Source organism: Daktulosphaira vitifoliae, unplaced genomic scaffold, assembly GCF_025091365.1.
Source record: "Daktulosphaira vitifoliae isolate Bord-2020 unplaced genomic scaffold, ASM2509136v1 Scaffold_4, whole genome shotgun sequence".
NCBI lineage: Eukaryota > Metazoa > Arthropoda > Insecta > Hemiptera > Phylloxeridae > Daktulosphaira > Daktulosphaira vitifoliae.
Genome location: NW_026099575.1, coordinates 25235624 through 25253652, shown reverse-complemented (window position 1 = coordinate 25253652; position 18029 = coordinate 25235624). Strand labels below are relative to the sequence as shown.

Below are 18029 nucleotides of genomic sequence, written 5' to 3'. Positions count from 1 at the left end.
GTATTGATGCTAATGTCTCAAAGTTTTTACAAAATTATTGATGAAAAAATTATCTGTGATCTATCGTTTTTATTTTTTCGTTTGTATAATTTCTAGTATTTCATATTCACTAGTAAATTTGAGTAAAATTCTCTAGAATATAAGAAAGAAATAGGTTTTTATTGTTCTCATTGTTTCCTTACTTTTTGTTTTCATTTTTTTACACTTCGTACCACACTATAAAAATGGCAATTAAATAATTTCTCTGAAAAATTATTACTTAATATCAAATTACATTTACCATGTTAGTTATGTTGCATATTTTTTTTATTCACGGAGTTATTTTTATTATTTTAGTGTTCCTACTTAAAAACTAAATATAAAAATAATTCATATCAAGGATGTAGTAAATTATAATTTTAACATAACAACTAAGAAGAACTTCAAGCAATTTTACTATAAATATTGTAATGTTTGTATAAACAAAATGCATATAGTTTAGTTAGAACGGTATCTTCATGTATCCACGAAGAGGTGGTCTGTCTATTTATAGTACTAATGTTGTTAAAAAACATGTTTAAAATATACATTTTCAAACGTTTTTTGTTTTGTTTTAAACGATGTTCTATGTTTTAAACATGTATTTTTATCAAATTATTATATTAAAGTTTTAGACGTATAAAACTTGTTTTATTTAACATTTTAACTTCACCAAAAAATTAAAATAAATGTCATAATTTTTAATAAATAATTTTTTAATTTTAATTACAAAAAATACAAGATATTTTTGTATAATAGTTAAGACTGCAAAAATTTTTCTCTTATAAAATTCTATCAACTTTTTAGGAAATAGATAAAAAGAAAAGTACAAGATAGAAAATACTATAGTTATATGTGAAATAACCACGAGCATATATCAAACTACCCCTGCTGCGTTACATTATTTTTATACATCAGATCTCCCTATATCAATATCATTGCTAGTGTGTACCAAGATAGATGGTGTTATTCAATTAGTCATACATATATTGTCTAAAGGTAAATCTATTAAAGTCTTTATTCTGAAACAAAAAAATAACAAAATGGAGTTTATGAGTAAAAGGTCTATGGTTTTTATGGTTATAATTATACATAATTTAATATCATATGGTGTGGTCCAAATTAAAAAAAAAAAACTATGAGTATCACAAGCAAAAATCGGTAGGTGTGACAACATATACAGGTGGCCCACCACTCACTGACAACTTAAATAACTTTTGATACAGTTAATATTTTTAGCTGATTTTTTTTTTAAATAATAGTTATACGTTAGGTCTATAGCTATATCTCAATAATTAATTTTTTTACATTTTATTAAAAATATTAATTATTTTTAAATTTTAAATAAAATGTAAAAAAAAAATCTAAGATAGCTATTTTGTAAAGTAGAATTTAAGAAAAATTTTAGTCAAAAAATATCTTATTAATATTGAGTAGTAAATATTCTGTAGCGTTTTGAAGTTTGTGAAAATTTGAATTTTCATGTATTATTTTACGGTATTAAACATTGAAATACGTATTGAGAAAAGGACAGAAGAAAACGCTATCTTTTCANGGACAGAAGAAAACACTATCTTTTCGTGATTACTATAATTTGGAGGTGTGTAACTTTTTCTATGAAAATGACTTATACTTTTAAATGAGAGTGATAAGTAATAATGCCTTATCAAATTTCTTATCATGGTATTAATCCCATGGTTGTAAATTCTACTCTACAAAATAGCTATCTTAGATTTTTTTTTATATTTTATTTAAAATTTAAAAATAATTAATATTTTTAATAAAATGTAAAAAAATTAATTATTGAAATATAACTATAGACCTAACGTATAACTATTATTTAAAAAAAAAATCAGCTAAAAATATTAACTGGATCAAAAGTTATTTAAGTTGTCAGTGAGTGCTGGGCCACCCTGTATATAATCAGTGTAGCAACATAAACACATGCTTTTAATTTTTTTAAGAATTATATTTAATAAACATGAATGCATAATATGCAATATAATTCAAATAGTTATAATTGTATTTTATACAGTTATATGTAAAGTCATGTTTAGAATTATTGTTACGATGTCAATTGACTAAAAAAAAATTTACCTGTCATAATCTGGACATAATAAAAACAATTCTAAATCTGTACTTAAATTTTTAACTTTATTCCAGGCGCGCACACAGGATTTTTTTTTGGGGGGGGCTAAAACATTTTCCTTACACACAATAGAAAGCAATTACTACTCATTTTTAAACATTTTTATTATTATTATTACCACAAATTATATAGTATACTGTTTTTAATATTTTCAATAAAATATTATGACAAATTAGTTTAAAATTTAATTTTTCTGGGTCCTTTTTCAGATAGAACTTCTAATACTTCAGATTCTTTAATTTGTATTTCTCGATGTATGTGAAGATTTGCCAGTCCATTTAATCGTGACTGTCCCACAGTATTTCTGAGGTAGGTTTTGATTCGCCGTAGCGTGGAAAATGATCTCTCAGCCGTACTTGTACTTACTGGTAACGTTGCAAATATTTTCAAAAGTATAAATACTGATTCAAATACTTTTAAATCACATAAATTTAAACCATCGATTGCGTTTAGCGGTAAAGTATAGCAACCATTTTTGAATTTTTCGTACCACAATTCGAATTCGGCCTTTGCGACTGAAAAACCGATTTTCAACAAAATAAGCGTTCGGCGATTGCCGCAAACCTTATTACGTATTATTGAACTATTAATATGTATCTAACATAATAATAAAATTTTGAAAAAAAATCATTTTAATACTATATTTGTGACAATGTGCTATAATAATTTATAATTTAATGCAAAAAATATTTTTGGGGGGGGCTTTAGCCCCAAAGCCCCCCCCTTGGGTGCGCCACTGAATAGACCTCATTGATTGAAAATGAGCTTTTTTTTACTGTCTCGCAAAAGTTCAAAAATATGAGCTTTTTTAATTTTCTCAAAAAATATTTAACCTACACAAANTATAAATGTTTTGTTTTACTCTTTCAAATCTTGATACTTACGTGTTAAAATATTTAAATTTAACGTTTTAACTTAACTAGATAATTCAATAATGAACTTAGGTTTTAATTTTTAATAAGTTAAATTAGTGTCCATTAATCGTGGTTAATTAACTATTTAATATAGTACTGGAACAAAATAAAATGTTGTCGAGAAATTAAAATAAATGAAAAACGGTATGAATTTAATGTATGTTTTTTTTTGTATTATGTTTTTATTAAATTATCATAAAATATTAAAAAACAATTTACCTTGTTATAGTTTTTGGTAGATTGTTAGAATTTATTTCTCCTTTCATATCTAAAAACATATTTCAAACTTTTTTTGGTTTATTTTGAAGTTTAATGATTTTAATGACATGTTTATAACGTGTTTCAAACTTTTTTTTCAATAAAAAATAGTACTATTTTATTCTTCACCATTCTGGTTAATTCTGTTTGCCTTGAAATACCATCTATTGGCCCACTCTTTACTCTGAAAATAACGAAACTCAGGTCTACTAGAACTATATATACTCATCACTAATGTAATTATTGGGGATATGGGTAATATTCACTAATGACAAAATTAATTATAATGCAAGGATACAATTTTTAGTTTTGATGCAAAACTGGGAATTTAAAATAATATATGACTTTATTTTAAAATGCGTTTGTCTGCACAAATATTTTTATATTATTATGTTATTTATATATTTTTACTAAATGTTATAATTTTAAAACAAAAAAATTTAAGGTCGAGCATCTAGTTGATTATTAGTGGGATCACCATAATTATCAATATTAAAAATCTGAAAATTTTTAAAAAATGTACAATTTCCGTAATTGTGTTTGCAAGGGCATAAGTATAGTGATATGATGATCTCTCATTATAGAATAAATATAATATAATTAAAAATAAAACAAAAAAATATTTGTTAAACTGTGAAACAAATGTTGGCACTTAACTTTGTGCATTTTGAATTAGTAAGTTAAATCGCTCGTACTATTTTTTAAGACTTGTTAAGTACTAAATAAATATTTAAAAAATAATTAATATAATGAAAATCATTTATATGCTAATCACGTTTGGATATTTTCAATGCGTCAGTAAAACTCAAGTAAGATAACACAAAAAAATTAACTAAATGTGTTGAGGGACTGCCTGAAGTTGTTAAAAATATTAATTGAACACAAAAATTAATTAAAAAAAAAAAAACTATCAGAAATCGAGATTTCTAGGAGTTTGGACATTAAAGCCAAAGATTTTTCAGCAAAAATGGCTGATTTCGTAGTGTTTTGCATGTTTATGGAATATTTGTATTATCCAAAGTATTTCAAATAAAAGTTTAATATTATACATAATAAAGAAAAACGTACCGATAATTTTATCTCTACGTGAAATCAGTATATTGTGTAAAATTAATTATTAAAAAATTAATTCGTATTAATTTTGATAAATATGATTAATATTTAAAAAAATTGTTTTGAGTATTCATTGAAACGTTTTACGACATTGGTTTTCATCACTGTTAGATATCAACAAATACTAATCTAAAAAATCTTCAACTTACTCTAATTAATTTTTATTTATTTTGATTCAAGGCATTATATATCTATCGTTTAGTTAAAGTGATAAGTTGCATGAAAGACAGACATGTTGTTTTAGTTGACGCTAACTTTAACAATTCATCACCTTACATAAATGAGACGAATCGCTTTATTGTCTACAAAGATATAACACCAACTATGAATATAACGGTAACTAATTTTTTCTGTACTCAAAGTGTGAAGATTTTAATTTATTATTAAGCTGCAATTTTGAAATCATTATCATAAAAGTCATTTAAAATTATATCATGTATTATTATGTATTTTTACTCAAATACAATTTTAAGATCTAAAAATGTTAAATTTTCTATTTATCATTCAACCGCACCACAAGCGCAACTAAAATAAAACTTTTAATCTTGCTAATTATATTTTCTCCCCAACTCACTGAACTCAATATACGGTATGCTTATTGCCTTTAGTTGGCTGATTATGGTCGAAGACGGCTATTTTGTGTACTTATAATAATGTTTCTAGATAAATTATCGATAAACAATAACTAATCTATCGACTACTATAGTATCACAGTTATTTTGCAATAATTGCAAAATAATTATTATTTTCTACAAATTATTTAATATAAGTCTTGTTATTATTTTGTACCACTTATTTTATAAATTAAAAAATGTATTCATTTTTGTGATTTAAAGTAAAAATAAATAGGAAGATATAATTTTGATACTTACCCAATGATTACTTAATAATAATTAATCACCAATTAGTGTTCTTACCATGTTCTTAATTAAACCATCAGAATTTAGACTCATTTAAATAATAAACAATGCAATATATAATCTGAAATATAGTAATATAATAATTAATCTATTGGTAAAATTGCTAGTTTATTAAGTATTTTTATTTTATTTTGTCGTATCACGTAGTCCTTATTGTTTTAACTTGGTGAATGTTACGAAACTTTATACAATATAATGATATTGTCATAAATCAGTGTAATAACATAATTTACTTCGGAGTCATTTATATGATCATTTAGTTGAGTTCAGTGCCCAACCCTAAAAAATTACTTTATATAACAAAAGACCCTTGTAAAATTAATAGATTTACTATCAAAATATATATCTGACACTTTTTTGTTTAGTTGATTAAAAAAATGAATTTTTTTTTAAATTTTAATGTAAATAAAAGTATAATTTAACAATAAAAAAATTTCAGTTGTATTTTTTTGAGTTAGTTAATAACAACAAAATACTATTTAATAATGAAATATAATTGGGATTATAGATTAAACCAGCAGTTTATATGAAAAAAAAAGAAAATTGGGATTATTTACGAACGTTGTCTGAAAAAACAGTGGATTTATGTAAATTTTTGAAGCAAGACATAGCAATATTACCTATCATACAAAAATTTGTTTCCCTTCCAAAAGAATGTCCAATGGAAAAAGTACGTTGACAAAGACAATTTTACTAATATGAAGAGTACATAAATTTGACCTTATTTCTGCTATAAATTTCTTTTATCCGAGTATTTTTGGATTTTTAAATGTTAACTGAGAAATTATTATTAATAGTTTTTTTGTCTTTTTTCATTTAAGTGTTTTGTTTAGTTACATTTTCATTCTCCAATCGAAAAAATTTAAGACACTTTTAATCGCAATTTTTAATCTTAATTTCTATTGACTATAATTAGTCAATAAAAAATTACTATCAAATTGATCAATTTATTATTTATCTATAAGTCTAAAATTTAATCACGATCTTGAAAAATAATGGTTTTTCTACAACGATTCTGTTTTTTTTTTTTAATACTTCATTATTTATACTGAAACAATTTTGTTTATCAAATCATCCAAAAATCACTAAGAAGTTAAAAATATTTTCCTTAAATTATGAAAAATCCCTCCAAAGAAGTAGTTGAAATTGAAAAATTTGAATTTTAGCTTCGACGCGAAGCTGAATAGATATTAATTTTACTATGATGGGTTTGTTTTTCTTGTCTGTCACTTCTTATTATATACTTAATAAGTATAAATATTACTTATTCTTATATATATATTAGATAATTGTCTATAATTATAACTGTAAATTTACAGAGTGATCAAATAATTACTAAAAGTCAAGTGCCACCCATGTTACGACCATTAGTTCCCATTGGATGCTGGAAATTAAAATTTGAATTTTTTGATACAAAAAAAATTTTGGTCGGATGTATTAATGTAATAACGTTGCAATCGTCTGTTTCAGAACTAGCATCAAACGAAAAAACGTGTAACTAAACAAAACTTAAACATTATATATTATAACTCGAATAATAAATTTATTGATAGCATATTTTATATTAATAAGAGAAAATTGCTTATATTGGATTATTTACTGCAATTTTGTAATTTTTTCATGAACTGAGTAAAACTAACAGTTAAACAATCTACATGACAGGTATTTAGGCATGTCAGGGATAATTTCGATTAATTAATTATTACTATTTTTTTAAGATATCACCAAGTGATCAATATTTGCAACTAGTTTTCTAGATTGAACTATTAATAGAACCACACTTATGTGCACATAAAAAGTACCAATTTTATTAAATTTAATAATTTATATTATGACTTGAAACAATATTTTTGTTTTCAATTTAATCTATAAATGACAAAAAAATGTATAAAACCAAGGTTTAATTAAATGTTTTTTACTAATATATTTAAAGTTATGGGTATCTAAAACTTTGTAATTTTATTTTGATTGAGATTATGAGAACGGTTTATAATAAATTATAACCATTTTTCCAAGATCACAGATTTTTGTTGTTGTTTTTTAGCTTCAGGCAAAGCCGTGAATGTAATAATTTTACTATGTACATATTATTTTTTTTCTGTTGCCAGTTATTACCTATACCGGACTAATTTTTACCAATGACATGTTAAAATATCACAAAATTTATCTGGTTAATGTTACTATTCTGGAAGATTGAAAAAAATTTCCTTGTTCCTTGTAAATTGGGGAATTTTCCCAAAACTTACGATTTTTGAAATCATTATATTTCGATATTTTCAAAACTTTTTTTATAAATACATTGGGTAATTCACTTTTGTGTGAAATGTTAATCTTTTCAACTTTAGGAATTGTTATGAAAATACTGCTTCTTTTTATCATATGATAAATTAAAGCTATTATTACGTATTTAAGTTAAAAAATTTTTTTTTTTATAATGAATTGACTTGTATTTTTAAAAAGCCTCCAAAGTTTTGTGTAAAAAATATCGTTTTTAGTGTTGTTACAAATTTCTCCTTCATTTTTTTTCAATTATTTATGCTTATACTTTAGGTTAAATAATATAAGTATATAGGAGACGGCAAGTACTCCATTTAATCTATTTAAATTATAATAAATACAATTTAAGTTTTAATTACATATACTTTTAGGGAGGTTTTTTGAAGCTTTTAATGTACATACAATAAATATGTAAAAAGAAATGGGCTGATTTTTATAAAAAAAATAATTAATATACCAATGGCTTATGTAAAATTACAGTTTTAATTTTATACATGAAATTATAATTACCAAACGGTGGACAGAAATATCAATCTCTTTTTTTTTTTATTCTAGCTTATTATATTCTATACTATAGTAATATTAGAAAAGTAATATACAAAGATACAACATTTTTGTTGTTAAATTGTATTTAAAAATAAATAAATTAAAAATATATTCTTAGAATTAAACACCATTAACAGATTTTCATTGAAGCGATATTTATAATAGTGAAATAAATACTGTCAAATTTATTGTATTGGTCGAGTATTCCAAAAGCTACATGATTTCCTATTTCCTTATTTATATCCTAATTACAAGTTTTATGATTTATAAGTATAATATATATAAATTTATAAAAAGCCTGAGAAATTTTTATGGAATCATTTTTAAAAGTGTTCCCAAACATAGTCAAAAGCAATTAAAAAGAACTAAATTTTTGTATATTATCTATAACAAGCTGTAAAAAATTAATTAAAATATTTATATGATTAATAATATATATATAGGGAAATAGTGTTATTTAAAAAAAAAAAAGTATGTCGAATGAAATAGAGATATAAATACTACTTCTTATGAAAAAATTGTATTGATCCATACATTTTTTAAAAAGTTATAGCATAATAAAGTTAAAAATGTAAAATATAAAATCGAGTATTTTCACACAAAAATAGAATTCGGTAGCCATTTTCACTGTGAAGACAAAATAAAGTCCAAATTTTTTTTTTTCATGATAAAGTATATTACATTAACTTTAATTTAATATATATATATAAGTGTCAGACTTTCCGGAACACTTTCAAAACTTAAGTTGAAAAAGTAAATTTTTTGTGAAAAAGTTTTCATTTGGAATACCTTTCTTGTGGGCAGGTAAAGGGTCAAATTTATAAAAAAAATATATCAAATGATAGGTAAAGACATCGTTCATCTATATACAAAAAGAATTATATTAATTTGGTCATTTTAAAAAAAATTATGGCAGTTTTAATTTAAAAATATTGAAGAAATGTCAAAAGTTACCGATTTTTAAATTTGTATTTTTTTTGTAATTTCCCCCATTTACGGGGAACAATGGAAATTTTTTCAACTTTTGAGGGTAATTTCCTCGACTAGATACAATTTGTGATCTTTTGACGTATCGTTGAAAGAAATCGGTTCAGTGAGAGCTGAGATAAAGTGGTAACAGATACAAAATAATACTTATCATAGTACAATTAATACTTTCTCAGCTTCGCATCGAACCTAATAAGGGCTTAAAACCGAACCTTGGTGCACCCCTACTATTACCTTATAACCTTCTGTTACTCCTCTTACACTTTTTAATATGGTACAAGTGCTATCATACATATTCTTTATTATATTAATATACTTTTTCGGGACTTTTTTTACATTAACGCCCTTTTTAAAACCTGTTTCGGTACTCTATAATACGCTTTCTTCAAATTTATAAATACCATACACAGCTTTTTCTTCTTTTCCTTAGACTTTTCTGTTAGTTGTCTTACACAAAATAATGGCTCTATTGTTGACTTATTAGGCATAAATCCAAACTAGTTATTAGATAACCGATGTCTCATTTCTTATTCTCTTATCTATTACCTTTAGTCAAATCTTTATACTACGACTCATAAGCTTTATGTCTCTATAATTTCCATACTCCTGTATGTTTCTTTTATTCACTTTTAAATATCGGTATCACAATACTCCATTATTATGATATTTTCCCTTCTAATAAGATTTTATCAAAAAGATTCTTCAACCACCTTAAATCAACGCCATCTAATATTTTTCATACTTCTACTGGGACTTCATCTGGTCCAACTGCTTTATTCTTTTTCATTGATGCTACAGCCTCTTGTACCTCTTTCTCACTAATTAAATCTACCAGTCCCTCGTTCAGTATAATTTAATTATAATTTCTATTTCTTATAAGGTCATATATCATTTCTATACAATTAATTGTAAAATATTACATACATAAGTTATCGAACTCTTTAATTTTTTTATCAAAATACTAAATAGCATATAAATTATAGATTTTACTAAATTTTTGCGTTTGATTTTTTCATTGTGGTAATTATAATTAAAAATGAATATTATTTTTTATGTGGATAAATTTAAATTTGTACTCAAAAATGATTTATTTTACATGACTATTACAATTGCAAACTTCGTAAGAATGAGTCATTATAAAAAATTTATATTAACAGATTTAACTGCATCAAGAAGTTTTCCGATGATGGAAAACCAAATTATACAGAGTTGGTGTCGTGAAAATTATTTGTTTTATTTTTCTAATTTAAATAGTAATAAAAATACTAAATATATATTTTTTTAATTAAAAATAACAGGTCAAACATAGTCAAAAGCTTTGAAATAAATATATAAAAAGGTTGTTAGTATTTTAAGTATTTATTGTGTTTTTATTTTGGTTGAACTCGAGTAGTTGGGAGTAAGGCAAGAAAAAAGAAGATTTTATGTGTTTATACTACTACAAAGATGATCTTATTTTCTAAATTGTATTATTAATGAATTGAACACATTAAATTATTTAACTATATAAATTTCCAACAGATTTAATCTAGTTAAAGTCTAAAATTTGCAAATGCGAATGCTGTAGTAAAGTTACACTGACATCCGTAGAAAAAGAACTATTTTCTTGGAGTAAGGGCGTTGTACAAAAATTAATTTTTTTTGTCAAAATTATACATAAAAAAAAACATATTATTGAATATTATTTTTTCAAATTACTAATAGGCGAGTCCAGTGTAATGCATATATATATATTTTTTCAATCCAAGACCCCAAAATACTCTGTATTCCCTAAGCGCAGGTATCTTGAGTGCCTATTATAAAACATTTTATCTACTGAATTTTTCAAGAAATTGTTGTAAAAAAAATAATAACATTTTACAAAAACAACTTTTTATTTTTCTCATATAAAAATGATGACAAAAAAAAATGTTTAATATACTTTTAATTATCGTGTCAAATTAAAAAATGTACATAATTGGTATAAATCTTAAAAAGTATAAAAATTTATACAAAAAAAATCAATATCAAAATTTGGCAATTATTTTTAAAAAAAATACAGTTTTAACTAAATTTGTTCCATAACAATAGCGACCACTAAACTTTCGAATATCAATAAATACATGTTTATTTTAATACTTTCAAACTACAACAATCAGTTTTGGTCCATCTTCCCAAGTTTATGTAACGTAATATTATTTTAAAAGTTAAATAATTTAATAATTTAATTTTTAAAGTTTAATAAACACTGTTTTGAATTCAGTTAAAGCAATTTATTTTTATAGATTTATACAATTATAATTTAAAGTTTTACCTGTTTACTATGTCAATCAATTATAAAAAAACTATCGTTAAACGTTTAAACAATTTAGAAACAAGAAGTAAAAAGTATTCTCGCGTCCTTGATCAGATCAGTAAAAATATCGCGGGAAAAATACTCTACAGAATTTGGTCAGCAAAAATCATTTAGGAAATATAAAAATCAGTGAACAGCAACAAAGCTAAAATAAAATCTTGCACCAAATGAGCTTCATGAAATTGATATTTTAAACATGATTCGCTTTTTGAAGGTCTTTCTAATATATTATACGACATCGTTAAAGGTATACTTGATAAGATTAGGTCACTGAAAATTACTTTGTAGATACTAATAGAACGTACCGGTTGTGGTCAATATTAAGTATCAGAACAATTCTCTCTTGCCATTGAAAATTTACCAAACAAATTATCTCAATTGGATACAAAAGTCAAATTAATTTCACAGTGTTTGAAATTACGTGACAGATTTGAAAATATCGACAGAATTATTTTTATTGAATATTGTAATGTTCTTAGGTACCATAAAATCTTTTTGAACCGCATTGGCCTACCAAGTAATTTAGAATAAATCATTAAATGATAATTTAAATTTTAAAGATTACACGTCTATTATTTTGTTTTGTTTTGTACTAAGCACATCATTTTTGTTAATCTTATCCACATTTTGATGTGTCATCATTTTTTTCTACGTTTTTTTTTGCAATCATATAAAATGATCATTATCATTGTATTAAAATATATTTACTTGTGAATATTGTTCACATTATTAATCGATTAAGATACAAACATTACATTTATTAAGGCTAATATTTTAATTTCATCATTTTAAATAACCATTGGGGCATTTTCAAAATCTTCTTCACAACATATTTTTGTTTTGATTCCAAGGCCATTTTAAATACAATAAAAATATAATAAATAAATATTTCATATCGAAATTTACATCTTAGTGATATCCAGATAAGTGTAGTCGTAAGGCATGCTCTATACAAGGTGTTCATTTATTCATAAATTACTCGATTATTCTTGAAATTTGAGAATTTACTTTTCTTTAATTAATTCAATTTTCATTTAACTTTTTTAACTTTTACGACAATAATTTTTTCGACAACTGCGTACTCGACAAAATTAGTTCTTTTTGTGCCAAGTGAAAAAATATAAACATAATTTCTGAAAACATCATTTTCAGTTGATAATTTTGATATAATTGAAGATTCTAAAATTTTATAAATAATTTGTTATTAATATATATTAAACAATTTAATAATATTCATTGTACAATATATTTAACTATATTTTATTCTATAGATATATTTAACTACTATAAAAAAATAATAACAAATGAATGTTTCCATGAGAATTAAAATGTTTTATTACTTATAATATGTACATTCCATACAAATATAAGTGTGGCAATTTAATAATACATTTTTACTTAATATGTATTATTATTTCATAATATTATTACTTTAACAAATCTTCATTCAAATAAATATTATATTTATTTACAATACATTAAACGTTTATCTATATATTGTTATATTTGTTTTGTAAATCCAACAATTACTCTTTGTACAATAAGAGTTTCATAAAAAATCATTGTAAAAACTTAACTTAATAATTTGTTCATATTTTTTGTTATGCATAAAATTAATGTTTATGTCATTTACTTTAACGATATAATGACAAGATTACCACCTTTAGCGCACAAAATGGTTCATATATAAACACTAAAATAGATGTAGGTAGTTTGACTAAAAATTTGAACTCTTTACAAGAGAAAACATAGGAAAGAGATTATTATAAAGTTACGCTTAAAGGAAAGGAGGTTGTATTTTACTATACTCGTGATGGCTCATATCAAGTTTTCGAAATATGTTATCCTATAAGAATATTTAGTCCACTAAGATGAATGATTAAATAACACAAAGGTTATTAACACATTTATTATTAATAAACACAATATATAAGAAAGTTTTATTAAAATAGTAATATTATTTATAATTCGTATACGACACACAAAGTATAAATGAAAGTTCAATGGATGAAAAAAGGAACAGGAAATATTATAAGCTTTATTACCCACCAAATAAATTTTAAGAAAAAAATTTTGAGAGATAAAATAACTAATTATTACCGTTTTTACATAATTGGTTTAGTCGCTTCGGGGGACACTCGCTTGTTGATTTATTACACTATGTTATAAGGGATGATGTGAAAAATTCATTTATAACTGACATATTAAAAAAATTATGCTACTAAAAAATTAAAAATTGTATTTTTTAAATATTGTATACATTTTGCGAGTAATAGCGTGTGTTGTAATAAACTGATCCTCCTGTATAGAAAAAATAAATTTCAGAAGCACTTTTTTGATTATTAGTGAAAAATTTTTTTTTGAATTTTGAGATATTCACTGCTGAATTATAACTGATATGTTTTAATATTACAGATAAAATCGTAAGATAAAATATTCAATATCTTTGGTTTAATATCCGAAATTATTTGTATATCTGTTTCGTAGGAGGCAGCTAGACCATAGGACGGCTAGCTGTGCATTGCACTAAAATTCCGTTTTAACTTAAGTCTGTTTAAATCGCTTTAATTGAAGAGGGAGTGGGTCATCTGAGGGATGACAGCTAACGGTACATCCAATAAGTAACGAGAGTGCATAATAATTAACTAAATAACCACATATATTAGAAGTTCTTAAAAGAATATCTTAAATTTAAGGGGTAACGGGGCGACCTTAAATACTCATAGCCGGCGAAGTGGCATAAAACAAAATAGTTAACTTTTATTAAACAAATAATAAATAACATTAAAAATAATATAAACTCAGCTTAATAGATGAAGTTGGGTTAGGTTTGACTATGTCAAATTAGGTTTGGGAATGTCTATGACTTATATGATTTCATAATAATATAAAAAGTAAAAAACAATGATATTTTATTTAAGCATTTCAAAAGCTTCTTAAAAAAATTGAATATTTCTATGGCTTCCTTAAATTTAAACATTTTTATGGCTTCTTTAAAATTTAAGCACTTATATGGCTTCTTCAAATGTTTAATTTTTTTATCGCTTCCTTAAATGTAAACATTTTTATGGCTCTTTAAATTATGAGCTTTCCTATGGCTTCTTTAAAATTTGAACATTTCTATGGCTTCTTTAAAATTTAAGCACTTAAATGGCTTCTTCAAATGTTGATTATTTTTATGGCTTCCTTAAATGTAAACATTTTTATGGCTTCTTTAAATTATGAGCTTTCCTATGGATTCTTTAAAATTTAAATATTTCTATGGCTTCTTAAGTATCCAAATACAATCAAAATATCAATAAGGATATAAGGCCAAGAGGAAACTTCTTTACTAGATTACTTTATCATCTTCTCTCTTTCTCAAAAAAAAAAATTAATTCATTTATTTATGTTCTAAATTTTCATATGCTAATTGTGCTCGTATTTATTAATTAAAAATAAACAATTGATTTAGTCTCGAATTTTTTTTTTTTTTGTTAAAATAGCAGTAAAAAAATTTGTCCATGTTTTATAAATGTTTCATTGAATTTATATTATACATTTTTACTTTTAAAATAATTAATTACTTATCTTTACCAAACATTTAAATTATTAATAAAAAATAGTTTTCATGTATCATATGTGTTTATTGTAAAAACAAAATTGGATATTCATAAAAAAAGATAAAAATAAAAAAATACTTTTAAAACAATAAGAAATTAATATCAAAAATACAAATTGTTTAAATTATCAAAAATACAACAACTTTGATTAAATACTACATTTTGGCTACAAGTTTATTTAATACTTCGTCCAATTATAATTTTGACGACGCCATTGATATTTTTTTACTTGTTTTGTTAAACTCAAATTACAGCTAAAAAATAAAACAAAAATTGGATCTTTAATTAAGTTATAACATAAAGTGTTTCTTTCCTTTAATGTTGTAAATTTGAAACTATAAAAAGAATAACTTACAAAATATTCTGAATGTCTCCTTTATAGAAAGGATTTAATATTTTAACTTTAATTTTATAACTTTAAATATTTTTGATATTTTAATGTGATAAATGTTGTGATTATCAAATTAAAAAACATATTTCTTTTGATTTAATTCAATGTTAGCTTATTGATTAATATTCCATTTTAAAATTTTTTTTAAAATTTATTTGGTCTTATTATTAATCGATATACAAATATTAATCATAATAGTTAAAAACTAAAATTTTATTATTAAAAATATTAATTTCAAACTAAAAAGTATGAAAAATATTTAACTCAAAAATCCATAAAAATTACTGAAAATATGGGGATATCTATATCGGAAAAATATTATCATTATCAATACTAAGCACATAATGAACCCAACCCAACGCCGATTGAAAAAAACTTGATTATATACACCTAGTAGTATTTTTGTGGCTTTTTGAGTTAAATATTTTTTAGTTCTAAATTGATATTTCTGTATATTTCTTATTTTAAATATTATTAGTCACAAGTGATCAATTTTTATTATATAAAAATAATAAATGATTATTTTCAAATTAAAACATACTTAAAGTGTTTCACTTCAATATTTTTATGAAATCGTACAGACTTCTCTTGATATGTACCCATTAATCTAATATTGGCTATATTTTTTGCTAAATTATCATTATAATTTGCATTTTTTTTAAGAATTCCTTGCTACAAAAAAAATAATTAGAATGAGATTATCAATATACATTATTATTATAAACTATTTATAATGTAACAACAATAATCAGTTGACGAAGGAAAAATGCATATTGTTTCAGGAATCATAATACATATTAATTGTTTAAATATTTAATGAATATTACTCACTTTAGTGGCTGAATTAGATACAGTAGAAAAATTATATGGTGTCTTAGTTTTGGTATCTGAATTTTTAGTAGGTTCATTTTCTAAATAACTTTTTGTCAGTCTTGTGTCACTTTCAGAACTTTCAATAACAATTTCACTAGAACCAATATTAATGCCCAAAAGATTATTTTCTTTGTAGTTTATCACAATTTTATCACCAGAGTCTTTATTTTGTTTTTCAATGTATTTCAATAATGATTCATTTCTGTTAATTTCACTTTCAGATTTTTTAGAATTTTCGATATTGTTATTTTTCTTAGTGCTTTCTATTTTTGATTTTTCACTCCAATTGGTAACTATAGCATTTGTGCCATCGTCATTTTTTAATGACTGATTACTTAAGACAGGTAGTCGTATGACAAGCTTTTTCGTATCAGTATCAAATAATCCGTTACATTTTTCCACTGAAACAGTATAAGGCAAGTCAATATTTAACTTATAACATGCTGGATTTTTGGATACTAGTTTAAGAACATTATTTAAAATTTTTAGATCAATATTTTCTGAATTTTCCAATAATGGCAAAACAATTTCAATAATGATTTCATCTGGATTTGAATAAGATATATTACTAAATATTTCCCTATTCATAGTTTGAATATTGGCACCTAAACAATAATTCATTTCAAATACTGGCGTATTAATCACTGACTTTTCTTTAAAATCATTTAAGTCGACTGTTTGTGTAAAATTATCTTGGCGAGTTGAAGTAGCAGAGCTAACAAGGGGCTTTTGAACACTTTTCAAGTGGTGAAGTTTTAATCTAGTTTCTATTGGTTTCATGATAAAATTAAAACATTTTTTCGAGTATTTTAGATTACTCCTATCTAAAAATACATTAAAATTATCTTCGATAGATTTAAGAGCTACATCTCTAACAAAATGTTTGAAATGATCTTTGACTTTGGTCGGAAGTACAAAATCAGTGTGAAAAACTATATTATATACGTAAAAAAAATTATTTGATTTATCATAAACTAGACATTGAGATGAAATGCAGTCATAACTAGACCAATAGTCATTGTCGCCATCAAATGTACAAGTAATTTTATCAATATCATCACTGTAACATACATTAATAAATACTTTAACTTGAGATTTTGTAGTAATATGTTTCATATAAGTTTCTATAGTGAATTCAGGTACTGGTTGTATAAACGTCACATGTACACCTTGTTCTATTTGTCTCTCCTTGGAGTTATTTTTAAATCTAAGTTCAGTACAAGATTCGCTCACAAACTGATGAAACTTTTTCCCGTCGAAATCGATTGTTTTGTTGTCACAAGAATTTTTTTGTTCTGTTTTAGCTACGATAAGAGACTTTAAAGAAAAAATGTTACCCATTATGATTATTTAACAACAGAAATTTGTTAATTCGACACAAAAATGTAAAGAAAACAGAATTATAAATTATGAAATTACAAAAAATGTAATTAAATTGTTGAAATGTATGTTTTGTGTTCCAAAGTTATTTAAGTATGATTAGGCTTTAACCAAATTTTAGAATATATTTGTTAATCTGTAATTAATTTATAAAAATTTCACTAAATAGGTTTGACTCACCACTAATAGTGATTTTTTTTTTAGTATAGTAAATATTTTGTATTATAAATATCTTCTGTCTTTAAGTGAACTACTAAAAATAACAT

The 18029-nt window shown here is 23.6% G+C and overlaps 2 protein-coding genes and 1 long non-coding RNA gene across 3 annotated transcripts; 1 reads left to right on the top strand and 2 right to left on the bottom strand.

The window, feature by feature from the left end:
- Positions 1-802: 802 nt before the first annotated feature.
- On the bottom strand, positions 803-11746 carry LOC126904388 (uncharacterized). The gene is made up of 4 exons (XR_007703737.1): positions 11476-11746; positions 5325-5433; positions 3301-3523; positions 803-1040 (listed from the first exon to the last, which is right to left on the bottom strand). It is a non-coding gene; the product is annotated as an uncharacterized LOC126904388 (long non-coding RNA).
- On the top strand, positions 3952-7154 carry LOC126904387 (uncharacterized). Its single transcript, XM_050683391.1, has 4 exons — positions 3952-4148; positions 4633-4788; positions 5881-6042; positions 6692-7154. The coding sequence occupies exons 1-4, from the start codon at positions 4089-4091 to the stop codon at positions 6872-6874; spliced, it is 561 nt and encodes a 186-aa protein (XP_050539348.1). The 5' UTR covers positions 3952-4088; the 3' UTR covers positions 6875-7154.
- A 4289-nt stretch (positions 11747-16035) lies between the features above and the next one.
- On the bottom strand, positions 16036-17724 carry LOC126905009 (protein kintoun-like). Its single transcript, XM_050684410.1, has 3 exons — positions 17388-17724; positions 16342-17315; positions 16036-16182 (listed from the first exon to the last, which is right to left on the bottom strand). The coding sequence occupies exons 1-3, from the start codon at positions 17722-17724 to the stop codon at positions 16036-16038; spliced, it is 1458 nt and encodes a 485-aa protein (XP_050540367.1).
- Positions 17725-18029: the final 305 nt, after the last annotated feature.